Source organism: Schistocerca cancellata, chromosome 1, assembly GCF_023864275.1.
Source record: "Schistocerca cancellata isolate TAMUIC-IGC-003103 chromosome 1, iqSchCanc2.1, whole genome shotgun sequence".
Classification (NCBI taxonomy): Eukaryota; Metazoa; Arthropoda; class Insecta; order Orthoptera; family Acrididae; genus Schistocerca; species Schistocerca cancellata.
Genome location: NC_064626.1, coordinates 419,179,027 through 419,201,221, shown reverse-complemented (window position 1 = coordinate 419,201,221; position 22,195 = coordinate 419,179,027). Strand labels below are relative to the sequence as shown.

At 44.0% G+C, this 22,195-nt stretch overlaps 1 protein-coding gene across 1 annotated transcript in view; it reads right to left on the bottom strand.

Annotated features, from left to right (window-relative positions):
* Positions 1-22,195, bottom strand: part of LOC126161568 (kinesin-like protein KIF12) — a 605,396-nt gene that overhangs the window by 209,179 nt on the left and 374,022 nt on the right. The window contains exons 7-8 of the mRNA XM_049917513.1: positions 14,718-14,859; positions 4,897-4,991 (exon numbers count right to left, since the gene is read on the bottom strand). Coding sequence (XP_049773470.1) covers positions 4,897-4,991; positions 14,718-14,859 — 237 coding nt within the window. The remainder of the gene's footprint in view (positions 1-4,896; positions 4,992-14,717; positions 14,860-22,195) is intronic.

Below are 22,195 nucleotides of genomic sequence, written 5' to 3'. Positions count from 1 at the left end.
TTCCTGTCTGTGCTGAGACAGTGCTCTCTTTTCAAAGAACAAGAATGTTTTCTTAATTAATGGTGTTTTTGCAAGCGTGCACATACATGATGATGGCTTCTAGTTGTGAGAATGTTTACCATTTATGAGACGTGTGTTGAACGCTGGACGCCACGTTTTCCAGGAAGAGTAGCACGGGATGCATTGTTAAGACCATCAGGAAGAATGTATTCCTTTTTATTCTGGACTATTTTGTAAACAGGTCCTCTTAGGGCAAGAATTTCCATGCAGTCAACCTGAGACATCACGAAAGCTTCTACAACGACGAAGCGACCGTTAACTATTTATGTGACACTTTATGATTTCCGAGAGGTAGACTTGGCACTTATTTACATAGACATGTGACATCAGTATAACACTGACAGTCTTTCAGCTGCGCCTGCGAGGGTGAACCACTACGCAAACATCTCGTTCGGCGCTGGATACGCAGCTCTGAAAGCTATACATCAGCCACAGTAAACATGTGCACGACCAGACGTATCTCGCATATGGGATGGGATGTCCCATTAGGATCGCTAGGAAGAGTTTGTGGCACAACTTGACAAGAAGAAGGGACCGGTTGGTAGGACATGTTCTGAGGCATCAAGGGATCACAAATTTAGCATTGGAGGGCAGCGTGGAGGGTAAAAATCTTAGAGGGAGGCCAAGAGATGAATACACTAAGCAGATTCAGAAGGATGTAGGTTGCAGTAAGTACTGGCAGATGAAGAAGCTTGCACAGGATAGAGTAGCATGGAGAGCTGCATCAAACCAGTCTCAGGACTGAATACAACAACAACAACAGGAAGAAGGCATCTTTTCATCATTCCACCTTGGAACTCTGTAGGAAACATTTCGCTGATATATTGCGGTCGAATTTCTTAACGATAGTTCAAAAGCTGTTTTACATGCGATGAGAGATTTACGAGTAGTTTGCAAGTCTGTAGGGTATGTATTGTGCCCCCAAGCACGTCAAAGGGAGTGATTTGTATCAATGTAATAAATAAACTATGTGAAATCCATCCCTAAATAAACTGCTCCAACTTCCCACTGAAATTAAATAAAGTACTTTCCTTCCTCTCCAACAGCCGAGCACAGTCTGAGTCCTTTTCCCGTCAGTTCCAAGGAAGAGGTGGTGGTCAGATGACATAGGTTATTGGAGGTAGCCCAATTGACCTATTTCAACACCAAAATTTGAACGTACCACAATTTTGTTGGGGAGTGGGGTGGGGAGAGGTGAGGGGAGGGGGTTAGGTTAGGATTGTGGAGGTAGCCCAAATGACGTATTTTCCCGCCAAAATTTGCACTTCTCGCTACGACGTCACTGCGACGTTGCCACATCTATCAGCGGCATCTCGGATGCGCCATCTTGAATAAATTTAGCAACAATGCAGAGTGGGGCCATCTGAACTTAGCTTACTATTGGTAATGACTTAACAAATATGAAGGTAGGAAGACGTTTGAAACCCTTAGAAAATATCTACACATTGCAGCGGAAGACAGATAATATGCAATTAATACAGGAAAAGAAAGGGTAAGAAAAACCAACGACAAGTGCTCGGATTAAATAGAGAGTAGGGCTGAGATGCAATTTTTCTCCTCTGTTGTTCAACTTATATACTGAAGAAGCAATGAAGGAATTAAATTTAAATGTGTGACTAAAATTAAGCCTGAAAGAATATAAATGTTGTGATTCGATGATGATGTTGCTATCCTCTGTGGAAGTGCAGAAGGATTAAACGACCTTGTTGAATGGGATGAACAGTCTACCGACTACAGAATACGGATCGAGTGTATGCCAAAGAAAGACGAAAGTAATGAGGAGCAGCAGAAATGTGGTTAGCAACAAATTCATCAGCAAAATTAGGTACCACGTAGTAGATAATGTGAAAGAGTTCTGCCACCTGATGAAAGGCGCTAATCTATGCGCCTCTCGTATAGTTGTGTGGTTTTTGCTTCACCAAGTTCGACAGAGTATCTTTTATCGTCGTTATAATTTTTGACGGGGAATCTTCTCTCCGCCTGCATTTATCCATATTTCTCATACCAGAGAGAGAGAGACAGAGATGACGCTGGGAGCCGAGACCGTATGAGTTTTATTTCCATTCCCATTACATTTGTCATTCAGTATACTATGTGCTGTTGCCATCTATCCTTAAACATGAATGCTACTGGGTAGAATGAAGGTGGGCGTAATTACTGACGCATGCAACTGAGAAAATTCACGTGGGTTCTGTTGGTGTAACTGAGGCGGAAGGCTGGGAACGGCAGTCCAGGACAGTCCAGCCTGGCTGCTGGGGGAGCGTTTACCTGCGCGAGCTTTCGTGTCGGAGCCTCTCACGACTGGCTCTCCCAGATATCCTAACAGGTACGCTTTGGTCCGAGCATCGGACGTTAAGGAACTTTGAGAACGCATAAACCTGCAAAGCTTCTCCGGTCTTATGATTGGAGGAGAAGTCTGGCGCCACAAAAACAATTCAGTCCTGCCCCTCCAAGTTTTTCGATCTCACTGATTGGAGGCAAGGCAATTTGTTGTTCATCACAACTTTTTGGGGAGCTGAAGAAGGCAGTCGCAGTCGCAGTTGACAATCGCTGCTCCTTAAGAATGATGTGCGGTTTTTGTGGCCACTTGAACGGCGATTTTGATCAGGTACTACCTCAGAATTTTCGAGTTATTAACTCTATGTAACGTTTTGGATTTCTTGCTAGTATTAACCATGGCGTCATTTCAATAAATCTAGATGATGCCGAACTTGCTCAATGGAGAACATGATTCACTTCATGGCATCATGTTGTATCATGTTCTATTTACGTCCGTGTTTTCTTTCGAAGCACAGGCCACTTTTTTTGTGTCAACAGTGAGCCTTGCTTTGAACTGGCGTGAAGCTTTGCGTGTGAATAAATGCGCGTCTTTGTTATGTTGCTTACCCAATCCATTTCCTGCTGAATAATGATAGGTTTCAATTATTTCAATTTGTCTGTAGTGAACCATAGGATAGGTTTCATATGTGATCCATGTCAAATTCTGATCGGGAGTTCCTTCCTCTTTGTGAGTAAATGTGTTGTTCTGACATGTAGCATGCACATAAACTTCTCCGGAATGTCCATGTCAGGACGTCTTCTCCTGTGTCCTCTCATCGTACGCGCCCTGTAAGAGAGAATTGCTGGGATATATTTAGTAAAGTGAAATCCCTGCTCGATCGAACCTTAGTAGCCATATTCCCGTTTTCCTTAAGATGGGAATTATGGCAAAAATTCACTTAACATTTATGGAACTTCAGTCGAACTGGCACTCAGGGACAGGTAGAGACTAATAAACTCTATAATAGGAAGCTCGAGATTCAGGAAAGTTCCTTTTATAGAGCAAAAGTTCGACCCACCATAGAACTAATTACAAATCTGTCAGTTTTTCTATAACAGTTATCGGATTTTGCTTGGAGCGAAACAACGCAATACGAACTAAGCAGAGAGTACATTAAAAGCCGATTAGCACAGGGAAAAAGAACGTTATTTGCCCGAAGAAAACTACTGGTATTAAACGTAGAGCTTCAAGTGAGGAAATAATTTCTGAGAATATACGGCAAAATTTCTTAGCAAAAAAAAAAAAAAAAAGGTTCAAATGGCTCTGAGCGCTATGGGACTTAACATCTGTGGTCATCAGTCCCCTAGAACTTAGAACTACTTAAACCTAACTAACCTAAGGACATCACACACATCCATGCCCGAGCTAGGATTCGAACCTGCGACCGTAGCGGTCGCGCGGTTCCGGACTGAGCGCCTAGAACCGCTAGACCACCGCGGCCGGCATTTCTTAGCATTTACGTCTGGAGCACAGCAATGAAGTGAATCACGGACTGTGTGGAAACCGGAGAAGTAGTGTATCGAAGCGTATGCGACCTGCTGTTAGAGGGCAGCTGAAAATTAAGTGGACTGATGCGGAAAGAAATATGGTTTTTCTAGGGAATGCGCCAGGAGCGGGATGTGTGGAAAACATTGACCATAAGGAGGTGCACTATAGTAAGACGTGTGTCAACACATCACTGCATAACTTCCATGGTATCAAAGGGACCGTAGAGAGCAAAATGTGAGGGGAAGACAGGTATTGTGATAATTGAGGGCGTTTGGTATAATTATGGTTTGCCGATACACTTTTAAAACAAAATTACTTTAGAGCACATATGATTTGTATTACACGCTTCTATGGGAGCGAATCTGTGGAGCAAGTTTTACCTAGCAATTTGTAACCACGTAACGAAGATAGCGTACTAGAACAACATTTTTGAGTTTCGCGTGCTAATATTGAAGTGTGTTAAATGGGTACGTACAAAAATTGCTCAATATGGCGACCATTAAATTCGTTATAGAAACTCTAATTACGCAACACGTTCCGACATAGTTGTGCAAAACTACCTGCTGTGCAGTAATTCATTTGTTACGGACCCATAACTCTGCAGCCATATCTGACCCGGATTAAACCAGAATTTCGTGAACAAGACTCTTCAAATACAGAGGCACTGGCGGCAGCAGATGGTCTTCCTCGACCTATCTACTTTTCCCTGAAATAGAGCCTGGCAGTAGCTGCCAAATGTACGAATCGTTGACGCAGTTTGCAAACAGAGGACATCAGGTCTTTACATCATGTAGACAGTCATTGTAGGGTACCACAGAGGAAAACTACGTAAAAAATGTCAGTATCATCGCAAGAGTTTAGAAAGTGTTTTGGATGTTACACTTAAAAGAGTAGTTTTGGATATTTTTTGTGTTAAATTTTACGTACTACGTTTTCTCTACAGCCTCTAGAAGCCTGCAGTGTGAACTGCTGGACCGCGTGTAAAGTCGCAGGTGGGCAATACGTGTTTGAAGTGAGTGTGGACTCACCTGCTGCTCTGACGTGATGTGCACCGTCAGGATGGTGTGGCTGCGGCTCGAGTACTCGTTCATGTTGTGCCTGCCCACAGACCTGTTCCGCATACCTGAAACACGCCTTTGTTTCTATACTTTCCACCCAAGTTCCTTAACTACGTGATAACAGTCCTTTGTTTTGTCAATACAACTAAACATGAAATACAGGATGACACAAAAGTCCGTTAACATTTGTTGTTGTGGTCTTCAGTCCTCAGACTGGTTTGATGCGTCAACATTTAAAAATTCAATATTTCACGGAGTAATGTAGGTAGAAGGGTAAAAATTGACACAATGCTTAAAGTGATATGGGAATTTACTAAAAATAAAAAAATGTACAAAATGACCAAAATATGACGCTTCATGTGGTACAGAAGCAATAATTATCATAGTAACTGATTTTTAGCAAAGACGGTGTTCCTTGTGACAAATGCTCAGCGTGTTGGCCATCATTCATCAACCAATCCTGTAGTCGAGGGACAATATTGTGTCAGGATATCAATAGGTATGGTGAGAAATTGCCGTCGGATGTTGGCTTTTAGTACCCCTAATGAGGTTGGACGATTGTGGTAGACTTACGACCTCATGATAAGTCGGCAACCAATAATGATACGGATTGAGGCCTGGGGACGTGGGAGGCCAAAAATGACAGACCTGGCGGCTCGGCATGCGATACTCACCAAACGATCTGCGCAAGAGATCTTTCACATGCATAAAAGTTTGGGGTGGAGCGCCATCCTGTATAGAGGTCGTAACTTCCAGCAGGTGTTAATCTGCTAGGCTAGGTACGATGCGATTCTGTAACACTCGATCTCTCTTTTTTTTTCTTTATTGTTATTTTTAAACCCGTACAACAGGCAGGCTGTCAGCAGCATGTTATGCTGCTCTTCAGCCATAGAATGGACAAAGAAACAACAGAAAGAATACACATAAGTTACATAACGGTGGGTAATAAAACAGTAGACACATAAAGACAAACACGGAGCCGTTCACACTCTACGATAATCCACACTACAAACTGGTGACACGACGCACAAACACTGAAAATGTCGGTGGCACAGGTGAACGATGGAGTGCGACGGTGAACACTGAACACTAAACACGACGGCACACACGAGACACTGATGGCGATGATCTCCGGCGCGCGAATGTCCACGTAGCGTGTGTAAGTCCGGGGACCTGCCAAGAGGGGGAAGAAGGGTGAAGGGGGGGGGGAGAGGGGAGAACAAAGATGCCAATGGCTGAGGAGATGGGAGGAGGAGTAGAGGGACAGGGGAGGGGAAGCCCAGGGGAGGAGTGGGGAGAAATGGAGGAGGGAGGGAAGGGGGAGAGATGGGAGGGAGGGTGCCCAAAGGAGCAAACAGAGGAAGAGGGAGGGAGGATCAAAGTTTGTAGGAGGGGTAGATGGAGGGGAGGAGGGCATCATCAGGGAGGGGGAGCTGGTGGAAGCCACCTTGGGAGAGGGTAAGGAGGGTGGAGAGATGGAGACCGGGTGGGATGTGGGAATACAGGGGTGGCAGCAGGCAGGTGTGGGAGAGGATGGGTGAGACAAGCGGCTGAGGACGATCGAGTTTACGGGAGGTGTACAGGATCCATATCCTTTCAAGGAAAAGGAGGAGGTGCGGGAACGGAATTAGGTCGTACAGGATCCACGTGGGGGAGGGGAGACGGATGCGATAGGCGAGGCGGAGAGCATGGCGTTCAAGGATCTGAAGGGATTTATAAAAGGTAGGGGGGGGGGGCGGAGATCCAGGCCAGATGGGCGTAACATTGGATAGGGCGAATGAGGGATTTATAGGTGTAGAGGGGTCCAGACCCCATGTACAGCCGGAAAGGAGCTTGAGCAGACGGAGTCGGGAGTGTGCCTTGGCTTGGATGTCCGGAGATAGGGGGTCCAGGAGAGGCGACGGTCGAGGGTGACGCCAAGGTACTTAAGGGTGGGGGTGAGGGCGATAGGACGGCCATAGATGGTTAGATAGAAATCGAGGAGGCGGAAGGAAGGGGTGGTTTTGCCTACAATGATCGCCTGGGTTTTGGAGGGATTGACATTTAGCAACCACTTGTTGCACCAAGCGGTGAACCGGTCAAGATGGGATTGGAGAAGGTGTTGGGAACGCTGCAGGGTGGGGGCAAGGGCAAGGAAGGCGGTGTCATCGGTCAACTGGAGAAGGTGGAAGCGGGGGTGACGGCGGCGGCATGTCCGCCGTATACAAAAGGTACAGAAGGGGGGGGGGTGAGGCACTCGATCTCTGACAACAGCTTATTTTATACGCGATTCTTATGCTGCGTCATTGAAGTGTTGCTGTTCAGTGCCATCTATTGGTCGCTTTTTGCAGAAGTTTTTTGTTTCAGTAGAACCCCATCGCATTTAAGGCAGGTGTATCAAGTTTTACGTCTCTACCTACGCTATTCCCTGAATTAGAACATTTTCAAATATTAACTGTCTTTTGGGTCACGCTGTATTTCGTGTTGCACTATGTAATTTGATCGTGGATGTTCCACAGAAAGGTAGCGTAAGAGGACCTCTAATGTTCTCAATACATCTATACATGAGTACTCTGTCATATAGGGTGAGCAGTAGTACACAATTATTTGCTGAGGATGCTGTCAGTAGAAAAGTACCATCATTGGACTATTGTAGGGAAATGCGGAAAGATTGGACAATATTTCTATTTGTTGAATTTATGGATATGGATAAATTGAAGGTAACACTTGTAACAAATAGAAAGAACCCCAAACTTTTCGTTTTAAAGCTGATTAGTGAACAACTTCAGCATGTCAGATCGTATAATTATTTAAGTGCAATGCTAAGAAGGAAGGTAAAATGGGTCAATAACGTAAAACCAGAATTAGGGAAGGCGAATAGAAGGCAGGTTTGTTGGTAGGGTTCAGGGAAACTGCAATGCATTCGTAGAGGTAATCGCATACAAGACGCTACTACGACAATACTAGAGTAGTGATCCAGTGTTTGGAGTCCTTATCAAGTAGGCATTACAACAGACACTGAACGAATTGATAGACGCGCTGCTAAGATAGTAACAGGTCGGTATAACGCATACTAAAGTGTAACTGAAATTCTCGGTGAATTTAAACTACTCCTGGAAGAAAGACAACGTAATTCTCGCCATTCCCTCTTCGGTGAAATTAGAGAATCTGTATCCGAAGAAGACTCTACGACCATTAATTTGCCTCCTCCATATCCTCGTGTAGGCCTCTGGAAAATAAGCTGACAGAGATTAGGGTGCGTACAGAAGCATATAGTCACTCACTTTTCCCTCGCTCAATAAGTGAATGGACAGAAAGTCGTTAATATCTAACACAATATACACTCTAAGAAAACATAACAACAAAAAAAGACATACCACGAAGGAATTATTCGAATGGGACGGAAATCGGTAGATGTGATGTATCCATACAGACAAACAATTCGTTACAGTTTCAGAAAAATTGGATGATTTCTTAAAGAGTAAGAGCTTCACAAATTGAGCAAGTCAATGTGCTGCTCCATCTCTGGCCTTTATGCCGGCATTTATAGATTATGAGAGTTGTTAGATGTCCTTCTGACGGATATCGTGCCAAATTCTGTCTTGTCAAAATCCGGAGCTGGCTGAAGGACGCTGCTCATAATTCTCCAAACGTTCTTGGATGGAGAAAGATCCCGCGACCTTGCTGGCCAAGGTATGGTTTGACAAGCACGAAGACGAGCAGTAGAAACTCTCGCCGTGTGCGAGTGGGCATTATCTTTCTGAAATGTAAGCTCAAGACGGCTTGACATGAAGGGGAACATAACGGGGCCGGTTCGCGCGGCTCCCCCCCCCCCCCCCCCCCCGTCGGAGGTTCGAGTCCTCCCTCGGGCATGAGTGTGTGTTGTCCTTAGCGTAAGTTAGTTTAAGTTAGATTACGTAGTGTGTAAGCCTAGGGACCAATGACCTCAGCAGTTTGGTCCCATAGGAACCTACCACAAATTTCCAATTTTACAAATAACGTACCGCTGTGCTATAAGTGTGTTGCGTATGGCAACAAAAGAGGTCCTGGAGAGGAGCCTCGTGTAGCCGTAGATGTAGGTAACTTGCAGCAGTCCTCATTAATTAGGAGGCCTAGGTTAGTTGCAAAGTCTAGCAGAAAGAAGGTTCTGCTGCTAGGTAGTTCCCACGGTAGAGGGAAGTGTTGCAGGAAGTGTTGGGGAGTGAGTACCAGGTCACCAGCATTGTGAAGCCTAGTGCAGGGTTGGCTCAGGTGACTGAAAGCATAGGGAAGTTATGTAAGAATTTTACGAAAGAAGATCAGGTAGTGATAGTGGGTGGAGCATGGAACAGTCCCGATAGGGACGGGGAATATGATGTCAGTGGTGACTTGGTTAAGATAGCTGCTCAAACTGGTGGTACTAATGTGCATTTCGTGCAACTGTTTCAGCGTATTGATCGGCTTCACCTTAATGCGGCTGTTAGGCGCGTTGATGTGGGGCTGGGGAGGGCACTGATGGCGGAGGGCATGGATCACATCTCAGTGGTGCCAGCTGGGTCTATCAGTAGATGGGGTTTCACTAGGCATGGCCTGCACCTCAATAGGTATGGGAAGGGGATGCTGGCTAAGCTTACAGGTGACAGTGTAGTGGGTGGTGGTAGTGGTATCACTCATGGAAAAATACGTATAGCAGTTGGTGTTAGAGCTGCACCTTTTTTAGACTGAAGTCAGCTGATAGGTATACCTGCTTAAAGGAAGTGCCTCTATCTAAGGGCTCACCTCCAGGGGATGTAATGTTTCCAAGTAGAGAAGGAATTAGCATATTTCATCAAAATATAAGCGGTATTAGAGATAAAGTTAGTGAACTGCTAATAGATGTTAACTCTGAAATTATTGGCATATCAGAGCACCACTTAAATAATTTGATAATTCAGAGGCTTCCTTTACCAGGCACAGATTAGCTGGCAGTTCCTCAAGGAGTTCCTTGTGGGGTGGGGGAGTGGCTCTGTACGTAAAAAACAGTATTTCATTTGAGTCCATAGACGTATCACGACACTGCACTGAACAGATATTTGAAAGTTGTGCAGCATTAGTTGAATTTAGTGAAACTAAACTTCTAATTGCTGTTGTTTATAGGTCCCCTAACTCTGACTTCAGAGCATTTTTGCTTAAGCTAGAGAGGGTTCTTGATTCACTTTGTAGGAAGTACCAGAAAGTAGTTCTATGTGGTGACTTCAATATTAATTTTGTACATGATTATGCAAGAAAAAGGATGTTGGTAGATCTCCTAAATTCATATGATCTGACGCAAACTGTGTTTTTTCCAACTTGGGTGCAGGGGAACAGTAGCACAGTCATAGATAATATTTTTATTCATTCTTCATTACTAGATGGGCATTCTGTTAGTAAAACGGTGAATGGCCTTTCAGACCATGATGCACAAATTTTAACACTAAAAGGTTTTTGTACTTTAATCAATGTCGTATTTAATTACAAACTACGTAGGAAAGTTAATCCAACAGCAATAGAGAGTTTTTCAAAACTTGTCAAGGATCAAGAGTGCCAAAATGTTTATAGTGCCGATAATATAGATGATAAATACAATGCTTTCCATACACATTTCTCATGTTCTTTGAGAGTTGCTTTCCATTAGAACATTCTAAACGGGATACCAGCAGTAATGGACAGCCCGGTTGGCTGACTAGTGGGATAAGGATATCAGGTAGAACAAAGCGGGAATTATATCAAAATGTTAGAAGTAGTCAGCCGGCCGCGGTGGTCTAGCGGTTCTGGCGCTGCAGTCCGGAACGGCGGGGCTGCTACGATCGCAGGTTCGAATCCTGCCTCGGGCATGGGTGTGTGTGATGTCCTTAGGTTAGTTAGGTTTAAGTAGTTCTAAGTTCTAGAGGACTTATGACCTAAGATGTTGAGTCCCATAGTGCTCAGAGCCATTTGAACCATTTTTTTTTGTTAGAAGTAGTCACAATCAAGCTACAGTAGCCCATTACAAACAGTATTGTAAGGTGCTTAAAATGTTATTAGCAAGGCAAAAAGTATGTGGTGTGCAAATAGAATAGCTAATTCACAGGATAAAATTAAAGCCATATGGTCAGTTGTGAAGGAAGTGTCTGGTCAGCAGCACAAGGATGACGATATAAAGTCAGTTTGCAGTAATAATATTTCTGGTACTGATAAATCAGATATATGTACAGTATTTAACAACCATTTTCTGAGCATTGCTGGTGAATTAAATAAAAATTTAGTATCTACAGGAAATCATATAAATTTCTTAGCAAATGCCTTTCCGAGATTGACGTCTGAAATACTCCTCTGTCATACACACAAAAGGGAGATTGAGACAATAATCAAAGACTAAGAACTCTCATGGCTATGATGGAGTGTCTAGTAGAATATTAAAGTACTGTGCTGCACATGTTAGCCCTGTATTTAGCCATATTTGTAATTTTCCTTTAGGATTGGACAGTTTCCTGAGCGATTGAAGAACTCAGTAGTAAAGCCGCTTTAGAAAAAGGGAGAAAGGGATAATGTAGATAATTTTAGACCTATTTCTATGCCATCAGTGTTTGCAAAAGTTATCGAAAAGGCTGTGTATGTAAGGTTAATTGATCATTTTATATCACACGATTTGCTATCAAATGTACAGTTCGGCTTTAGAAGTCGTTTAACAACTGAAAATACTATATTCTCTTTTCTCTGTGAGGTACTGGATGGGCTAAACAAAAGTTTCGAACGCTTGGCGTATTTTTTGATTTAACAAAGGCATTTGACTGTGTTGATCACACAATATTGCTCCAGAAGTTGGACCATTACGGAATAAGGGGAGTAACTCACAATTGGTTCACCTCTTACTTTAGCAACAGGCAGCAAAAGGTCATTATTCACAATGTTGATAACGGCTGTGATGTGTGATCTGCGTGGGGCACTGTCAAGTGGGGGGTGCCCCAGGGATCAGTGTTGGGGCCGCTCCTGTTCCTTATTTATATAAATGATATGCCCTCTAGTATTATGGGTAACTCTAAAATATTTCTGTTTGCTAATGACACTAGCTTGGTAGTAAAGCATGTTGTGTGCAACATTGACTCGTTTTCAAGTAGAGCAGTACATGACCTCAGTTCATGGCTTGTAGAAAATAAACTAACGTTAAATCACAGTAAGACCCAGTTTTTACAGTTCCTAACACACAATTCGACAAAACCTGACGTTTTAATCTCACAGAGCGGGCATATGATTAGTGACACTGAACAGTTCAAATTCCTAGGTGTTCAGATAGATAGTAAGCTGTCGTGGAAAGCCCATGTTCAGGATCTTGTTCAATGACTTAATACTGCCATTTTCACTATTCTAACGGTATCGAAAGTGAATGATATTTCGACACGTAAATTAGTCTACTTTGCTTATTTTCATTCACTTATGTCGTATGGTGTTATGTTTTGGGGTAACTCTTCCCATTCTAGAAGGATATTTTTGGCTCAGAAACGGGCGGTTCGGGCAATAAGTGGTGTGAGTTCACGAACCTCTTCTCGACCTCTTTTCACGAGTCTGGGTATTTTGACATTGGCGCCTCAATATGTATATTCCTTATTGTCGTTTCTTGTTACCAATATTAGTTTATTTCCAACAATAAGCAGCTTTCACTCGATTAATACTCGGCAGAAATCAAATCGCCATTTGGATCGTACTTCCTTAACTCTTGTGCAAAAAGGTGTGCAGTATACTGGTGCATCTATTTTCAATAAGCTGCCGCTCGAATTCAAAAATCTTAGCAGTAATCCACGCGCTTTAAAATCGAAACTGAAGAGTTTCCTCATGGGTCAATCCTTCTATTCTGTCGAGGAGTTCCTTGAAAAATTAAGATGACTCTCATTGTATTGTTGATAGCGTTTGCTTAAACTTATGGACTGATTTTCTTTCAGGTTCATGAACATTTATTTTTATCTGTTATTACTTTTTATGTTGTAAGTTCATGTACTGACACGTTCCATGACCTTGGAGATTCGCTCCTCAATTTGGTCCTACGGAACTTGACATTTAAATAAAGTAAATAAAATGAAATAAAATGGCACCCCAGACCTTCACTCAGAACTGTTGGGCCGTGTAGCGGACGACAGTCGGGTTGCTATCCCGCCGCCGTCGATGTATGAACGTATGTATATCTCCAAACACACCTTCGCTGGTCATCGTAGCTCAGATTATCACTGAATACAAATGGTTCAAATAGCTCTGAGCACTATGGGACTTAACATCTGAGGTCATCAATCCCCTAGACTTAGAACTATTTAAATCTAACTAACCTAAGGACATCACACACATCCATGCCCGAGGCCGGATTCGAATCTGCGACCGTAGCGGTCGCGCGGTTCCAGACTGAAGCGCCTAGAACCGCTCGGCCACACCGGCCGGCTCACTGAATACAATTCTCCTCCAGTCAATGAGATTCCAGGCCGAATGTGGCCGACACCTATGGAGACGGGCTTATTGGTGTACAGAGGTCAATGATAGTCGGCGCCAGAGGTGCCTTGACCGTAGTCCTGCAGTGATCATAGCCCCCTTTCTGTGAATCACCTATTAATGGTCTTTGTGGTTGCTGAAGCACCAGTTGCACGTCGGATTGGTGATAATGATGAGCCTGGGACTCTAAGACCCTCTCTGACAATTGCTTGTCCGCTTCTTTCTTGACGCTGTGTTCGGCCACGGTTCACTCGTTCTTCCGTCATCTGTTCAAATGTCGAGCGATGTGTCGATTACTCAAACAGGCTTCTTTGAGCGCACTACACCTCCTCTCTCAAATGCCGTCCGCAGCTCGTGGTCTAGGGGTTAACCTTGCTGCCTCTGGATCACGGGGTCCCAGGTTCGATTCCCGGTCGGACTGGGTATTTTCTCTGCCCGGAAATTTTGTGTTTGTGCTGTCCTCGTCATTTCATCATCATAATCTTCATTTGTGGCAGTGGATAGAGTGGACTGTGAAACAATTGGGACTTTGTACGAGCGCTGTGGACCGCGCAGTTGAGAGCCCCACAAACCAAACATCATCCATCATCTCTCAAACGCTGACATGTAAGTATATTGTTTAGGCGCCTGTCTGCGAGGCATAATTACTTCCCACCAGAGCACACAGTATGACATTCGCAGAGACTAAGCCGAGGTATCGACATGTCCCCTGTTTACTATCCTTGCCAGCTACACGGTGAAATTGCGCTGCAGCGTCACACATTCATCCATTGGCCGCCAAAGTTTCCAATTTTGCATTTTCCGACCATACTTTTATGAATATCAGTTTTTGACTAATTTGCATAACTCTTTTCTATTGTGTCGTTTTTTTTTGTCTTAGAGTGTACTATCATCATCTGTATTTTTATAGTAGATCACCTAAACAAATAATTTTTATTCTGTTTTAATTCTATTGTTTTAATCTTCTTAAATATGAAGTGTTATAAGTACATTTTTAATATCGTGTAGCTTAGCCACATTATACAGATTTGTAGTTGCTTTTTGTTAAGAGTCCTGTCTTGCTCAAATGTACGCGGTAAATTATACATTGTGTTTTTCAATTTGCATTTCGTTGAGAGATAGTTTTATTTCCTTGTTTGAGCATTTCATTTCCCTGTGTGAAAGGGGGAGGGGTGGATGGGCCCTTTCGCGCAAGGGAATAAAATGCTAAAAAAATAGAAAACAATTCACGTGTAGGTAGACTATGGTGGCTAAGCTACACGTCAGTTGCTAGGCTAGGCCATAACTTTTCTCCTCGACAATGCAGTGCTGCGCTAGGTCTAAACTATGGAAACTGTAGAGGGGTGCAGCGTTTTCCAACTGACCTTCCTCGAGCACGGCGAGTAGGTCATCGAGGGTCTCACAGTCGACGCTGAACAGGTTCTCCACGAAGAAACTGCGCGTCTTTTTGGACCAGCGCACCGCCAGCGGCTTCCGCGCCGATCCCGGGTTCAGCAGGTCAATCACCTGGAAGCACAGCCATGTCACTTTGTTAGTTATCAACTGGTTTGTGTCACGGGCTGGAAGAGGTTTGACTGTTCCTATAGTAGACGGTGAATATACGACACAAGCGAAATTAGCACGTGTTGTATTACAAGAAAATAGGATGTCTAACGATCGCAATATCCATATATATTACAAAAATAGATATTTGTGTATGTGTGTGTGTGTGTGCATATATGTTCAACATCTGCTCCTAAACCACCAGACCAATTTCAACCAAACGTGGTACACACATACGTTACTGTCGAGCAACAATCGTTAAGGAGGCAAGAGCCACCTACCTATGAAAGGGATGGGGATGAGGGCGAAAAAGATTCGTGACACACGATACCTTAATTCCCAAACTTTATTCATGCAGTATTTGAGAATGGGAGCAATTAGCGAATTGCAACAAACTTTACACATAATTTCAAACCTTTAAGAAATTTTTTATCGCTGACTAGCACTACAAAATGAAAGGAAAAATGTTTATTACTTACCCCTTTTACGCTGTTCATGCAGTGAAAGTACTGCATGAGCCATGACGTTATCATTTAATATGTCTTTACTACTAACTGTATTCGAGACACGTTTTTCAGACAGTATGCGCTTATAGCACCGAATGTAAAGGCTAAATTATATCGTAGTACGACACATTGTTGAGGAGATAAGACGTCATAAACACGAGACGCGTGAAGAACTTCCGCATCACGCTTGATGTTAAAATTTATTACTCCTTTGCTACTAACTGTATCTAGCAATAACTTTAGCAAACAGTATCCACATATGTAGCTTAATGTACCTAAAAAATTATACCATTGTGCACGACATAGTTCAGGAGATACAACGTCATAGACATTAAGCGAAAGGCCAGACGGTGCGTGGTACGGGCGTCGATGCACAGCCATAAATAATTACCTGGGCAACGCCAGGCTCCTCCATTAGTACATAAATAATTTAAGAGAAGGGCTCAGTAAATCACTCCAATTGTGCAGCTACTAACTGTTGTGTATAGGATAGTTTTGTCGCTGAACGACAGTAAGGTAAAGCAGCACCACTTGCCGAACACAAGGCAAGAAGGCTGACTAGGGTTTAACGTTCCGTCGAGGACGAGGTCATTGTAGACGGATCACGAGCTCCTTTTCAAAGGCACTATCCCGGCATTGGCCTTAAGCACTTTAGGGAAATCACGGAATAACCTAAATATTCTGCTTCTGCCGCTTCTACTATTAGTACTGCTACTTGTACTAGCGAGTCACCACAGGCTGAACTAATTCCAGTCCTTCCAACGCAAGTGCAGTGGCATGTCACCTCGTTTGATGCGGTTTACAAGGGGACGGCGCCTACTCGTCGTCAGCGATTTTGTCCGTATTTATAGTGTATACAGGGGTTGAGCAGAAGTAAAGTGACTGAAGTGGGACCTCCAGATGGCCAAGCCTCTAGAGAAAATAGCATTTTCGACACGGGTCGAGCGAACTGTGAGTCATTTAAGTGTATCAGCGCAGCTTGCAGCCAGCGTTTGACGCAGCGGAAACAGTACAGAATGATAATCAGAGGGTCACGGGGTCGAGTGCCTGTGCGGATTTTTTTTTACATTTTCAATTTTTACGTTACTTACACTGAAAACAAAGCGAAAGAATGCACAATATATTGAACTTATTTTTTCTAAGCGGTTGGCAATCTGGAGCTCCCACTTTTGCCTACACCCTGCACATATCATAAATTTGGATGAAATCGGTGGTGCGAGAAAGCGCCATCCCCTTGTGAGGGAGAACGTCCACTTGGTATACAGAATGTCGGCCGTCTCTAAACGTGGGTAGCTTTCAAACAAAAGATAATATGTGATAATATCGACCTATAGCATTAGTGGGAAACATCTAGGGGTTGTGAAATTATTTAAATATCTAATAGGGACATGCACTTGTATATAAACAAAGAGATATTGTATATCCGCAAAAACTTAATGCATAGCGACAGCGTCTCCACTAAGACATGCCATGGAAATATTAGGGGAACTCCGCTAATTACATGAGAGTTTTCTTCAAAATTTTGATTCTTCTTGCCCATTGGTGAGATTTGGTGAGATGTGGGCTTCCCCACTTCCCCCGTCGTGTGAGGTTTAACCTGTAGTCGGGCAAAAATAAATAGTAGTTGGTATTGGGAGTGGTCGTAGATATACACTCCTGGAAATGGAAAAAAGAACACATTGACACCGGTGTGTCAGACCCACCATACTTGCTCCGGACACTGCGAGAGGGCTGTACAAGCAATGATTACACGCACGGCACAGCGGACACACCAGGAACCGCGGTGTTGGCCGTCGAATGGCGCTAGCTGCGCAGCATTTGTGCACCGCCGCCGTCAGTGTCAGCCAGTTTGCCGTGGCATACGGAGTTCCATCGCAGTCTTTAACACTGGTAGCATGCCGCGACAGCGTGGACGTGAACCGTATGTGCAGTTGACGGACTTTGAGCGAGGGCGTATAGTGGGCATGCGGGAGGCCGGGTGGACGTACCGCCGAATTGCTCAACACGTGGGGCGTGAGGTCTCCACAGTACATCGATGTTGTCGCCAGTGGTCGGCGGAAGGTGCACGTGCACTGTTGCTCCTGGGGTATCGGCGAGGACCATTCGCAACCGTCTCCATGAAGCTGGGCTACGGTCCCGCACACCGTTAGGCCGTCTTCCGCTCACGCCCCAACATCGTGCAGCCCGCCTCTAGTGGTGTCGCGACAGGCGTGAATGGTGGGACGAATGGAGACGTGTCGTCTTCAGCGATGAGAGTCGCTTCTGCCTTGGTGCCAATGATGGTCGTATGCGTGTTTGGCGCCGTGCAGGTGAGCGCCACAATCAGGACTGCATACGACCGAGGCACACAGGGCCAACACCCGGCATCATGGTGTGGGGAGCGATCTCCTACACTGGCCGTACACCACTGGTGATCGTCGAGGGGACACTGAATAGTGCACGGTACATCCAAACCGTCATCGAACCCATCGTTCTACCATTCCTAGACCGGCAAGGGAACTTGCTGTTCCAACAGGACAATGCACGTCCGCATGTATCCCGTGCCACCCAACGTGCTCTAGAAGGTGTAAGTCAACTACCCTGGCCAGCAAGATCTCCGGATCTGTCCCCCATTGAGCATGTTTGGGACTGGATGAAGCGTCGTCTCACGCGGTCTGCACGTCCAGCACGAACGCTGGTCCAACTGAGGCGCCAGGTGGAAATGGCATGGCAAGCCGTTCCACAGGACTACATCCAGCATCTCTACGATCGTCTCCATGGGAGAATAGCAGCCTGCATTGCTGCGAGAGGTGGATATACACTGTACTAGTGCCAACATTGTGCATGCTCTGTTGCCTGTGTCTATGTGCCTGTGGTTCTGTCAGTGTGATCATGTGATGTATCTGACCCCAGGAATGTGTCAATAAAGTTTCCCCTTCCTGGGACAATGAATTCACGGTGTTCTTATTTCAATTTCCAGGAGTGTATGTCTAGTAGAGTGGTAATGAAAGTAGCCTTAATTAAATTAGGTAGTTGTTTTCCAGTTTGTTGTCCTGTGGTTAATTGCAGAAGAAAATTTTTTCGTTTTGTGGTAAGCTGGCTGAAATTATTCGTGGTAGACTGTAAATCTGATGAGAGTTTTCTCTCTTACCATTATTGGTCTTACATTCAATTATGATTCTAGACTGCATTTATAGGGGTGTAAAATTTTAATAACAGTAAGATCTAAAATTACAATTTTGAAGGTTATTAGTTTGTTTCAGTTAAGCCGTTCATATGATTTGTCGATCTTGAAAAAGCGTTCGACAGTGTCAAATTATGCAACATGTTCGGAATTCTGAGTAAACTATGAGTAGGCTACAGGAAAAGACGTGTAATACACAGTAGGTACAAGAACGAAGAAGGAACAATAAGACTGGAAGACAAAGAACGAAGCGCTCAGATTAAAAAGCTAGTGCTGTGGTCTTTCGCCCCTATTGTCCAATCTGCACATCGCAGGAGCAATGACGGAAATAAGTGAAAGGTTCAAGAGTGGGATTAAAATTTATGTTGAAAGGATGGCAATGACACGATTCTCTAATGATAATGCTATCCTCAGTGAAAGTCAATAAGAATTACAAGATCTGTTGAATCAAATGAATAGACTTATGAGTACAGAGTATGAATTGTGAGTAAATCGAAGAAAGACGAAAGTAATGAGAAGCAGCAGATATGAGAACAGCGAGGAACTTAATATCGAAACTGGGATCACGAAAGAGACGAAGTGAAGGACTTCTGCTACTTAGGGAGAAAAATAACACATGATGGACGGAGCAAGGAAGACATAATAGTAGACTAACACTGGCAAACAGGTTATTCATGGCCAAGAGAAGTCCTCTACTACCAAATACAGGCCTTAATTTGAGGAAGACATTTCTGAGAAAGTGTATTTCGAGCACAGCGTTGTATTATAATGAAACAGAGACTGTGAAAACCGGGACAGAAGAGAATTTAAGCATTTGAAATGTGGTGCTAGAGACGAATGTTGAAAAGTATGTGGACTGATAAGGTAAAGAATGAGGAGGTTCTGCGCAGAACTGATGAGGAAAGAAATACATGGAAAACACTGACAATATGCTAGAGCATCTGTTAGGACATCAGGGAATAAGTTCAGTGGTACTAGAGGGAGCTGTAAGGGGTAAAAACTGCAGAGGAAGACAGAGAAAGACGGAGACTAGAGTACATGAAGCAAATAGCTGAGGTCGTAGGTAGCAAGAGCTACCCTGAGACGGCGAGGTTAACACAGGAGAGGAATTCATGGCGGACAGCATCAAACTAGTCAGAAGACTGATGAAAAAAAAGTATGACATGATGTGACGAGCGCGTATAGCGTAAGTTCAGCGCGCTAGACTGCGATACATGCAGGTGAGCCAAACCGGGATTGCATCCGCAAGACATATTAACGATAGCGAACTGGTACACCGGCCGGCCTCAGTGTGGTCTGTAGGCGATTTCCCACGCTCGTTTCGAGAAATTCTGGTCTGGTCTCCAAATTATCCCCGCGGGGAATACAATACATAAAGAGTGTATATACGATCACACAGAGTACAAAGTCTACACGATTCAGTAACAAATGGCTCACACGTCTTCCCTCCATTGGGTTTTCTTTAGAATTATGGCGTCAGGAAGAGCATCAGGCCACAAACTTAACCAAAATAAAAAATAAATATAAAATAAAATAATTTTTTAATCCTGAAAAATTAGACAGTGTACTATACAGGACAAACGCCAGAGAACAGACGAAGAAGAATATGACGTCATCTAACAGTCACTTTCCCGGATGGGCTCTCAATTGAAACTAAGAGCGGTTACTCTGTTTAATTTCGAGAGGATTGAAAACGGACGGATTTCAGGATGACTCTGTTCAATTTTAATTTTCTGATTCACTGAAAAATACCTTGTACGTCGCAATGCCATTCCCATAATACACAGACGGATCAAAAACCAAAGGTGGAAATACACTGAAGAGCCAAAGGAACTTGTACACCTCCCCAACATCGTGCAGGATCCCCGCGAGCACGCAGAAGTGGCACAACAGGACGTGGCATTCACTCGACGAATGTCTGAAGTAGTTCTGAAGGGAACTGATAATATGAATCCTGCAGGGCTGTCCATAAATCCGTAAGAATACGATGGGGTGGAGATCTCTTCTGAACAGCATGTAGCAAGACATCCCAATTATGCTCAATAATGTCATATCTGGGGAATTTGGTGGCCAGTGGAAGTGTTTAAGAGTTTTTCTCGAGCCACTCTGCAGCAATTCTGGACGTGTGTAGGGTCGCATTGTCCTGCTGGAACTGCCCAAGTTCGTCGGAATACACAATGGACATGAATGGATGCAGGTGATTCGACAGAATGCTTACGTACGTGTCACCTGCCAGAGTCGTATCTAGAAGTATCAGGGGTCCCATATCACTCCTACTGCCCACACTCCACACCATTACAGAGCCTCCATCAGCTTGAACAGTCCTCTGCTGACATGTAGGGTCCATGGATTCAAGAGGTTGTCTCCATACCCGTACACGTCCATCCGTTCGATACAATTTGAAACGAGACTCGTCCGACCAGGCAACATGTTTAAAGTCAGCAACAGTCCAATGTCGGTGTTGACGGGACCAGGCGAGGCGTAAAACTTTGTGTCGTGCAGTCATAAAGGATACACGAATGGGTCTTCGGTTCAGAAGCCCACATCGGTGATGTTCGGTTGAATGGTTCGCACGCTGACACTTGTTGATAGCCCAATATTGAAATCAGCAGCAATTTGCGGAAGGATTGCACTTCTAACACGTTGAAGGATTCTCTTCAGTCATCGTTCTTGTAGGATCTTTTTCTGGCCGCAGCGAATCGGAGATATGATGTTTTGCCTGATTCCTGATTGTCACGGTACACTCGTGAAATGGTCGTACGGGAAAATCCCCACTTCATCGCTACCTCGGAGATGCAGTGTGCCATCGCTCGTGCTCTGACTATAACACCGCGTTCAAAGTCATTTAAATCTTGATAACCTACCATTATGGCAGAAGTAACCAATCTAACAACTGCGCCAGTCACTTTTTGTCTTTAAAGGCGTTGCGGATAGTAACGCCGTATTCTGTCTTTTTATACGTCTCTGTATTTGAATACGCATGCCTATACCAGTTTCTTTGCCGCTTGAGTGTGCTATAGGATGTATCGTACGGCAGCCTGTGGTCTTAGTAGGTACATTGTTCGAGCTTCCTGTGGAATCTCCTATTCTTGCTTCGAATATACTGTTATAATAAATGTATTGAAGTTCGTCAAGGTCAAAATTTTGATGAATCAGATAAATTGCTCTTTCTAATTACAGGATATTGTCCACAGAATTATTTTATCACGTGAGAGTAGAATTACTAACTACAAATTTTAATTAATAATAAATTCGACTAATCAATTTAAATTGCTCGTTGTAATTACAAATATGCTTTTATATGTATAGAATGAAACAGCGAGTGAATGTTTGTACCAAGGCCGGCAATCGAACCCAAGTCTCCTGTGCGCAAGGCAGACGCGTTAGCTACTAAGCCATCTGAACACAGTTGGTCACAAAATTGCACAGATTACCCTGGCACGTCTCCCTCTTCGATCCAAATTCCCCCTTACATATGAACAGAATTGCCGAGGCTCTCCATATTCTGGAACAGCACCTCCGCATCGAACGTAGACGGGGGATGCAGCCTGAAACCGATGTGCAAGTACTTATACAAATGAATTGACACAATTTCAGAGACTTTATTGGTTTCATACAGATATGATTTTAT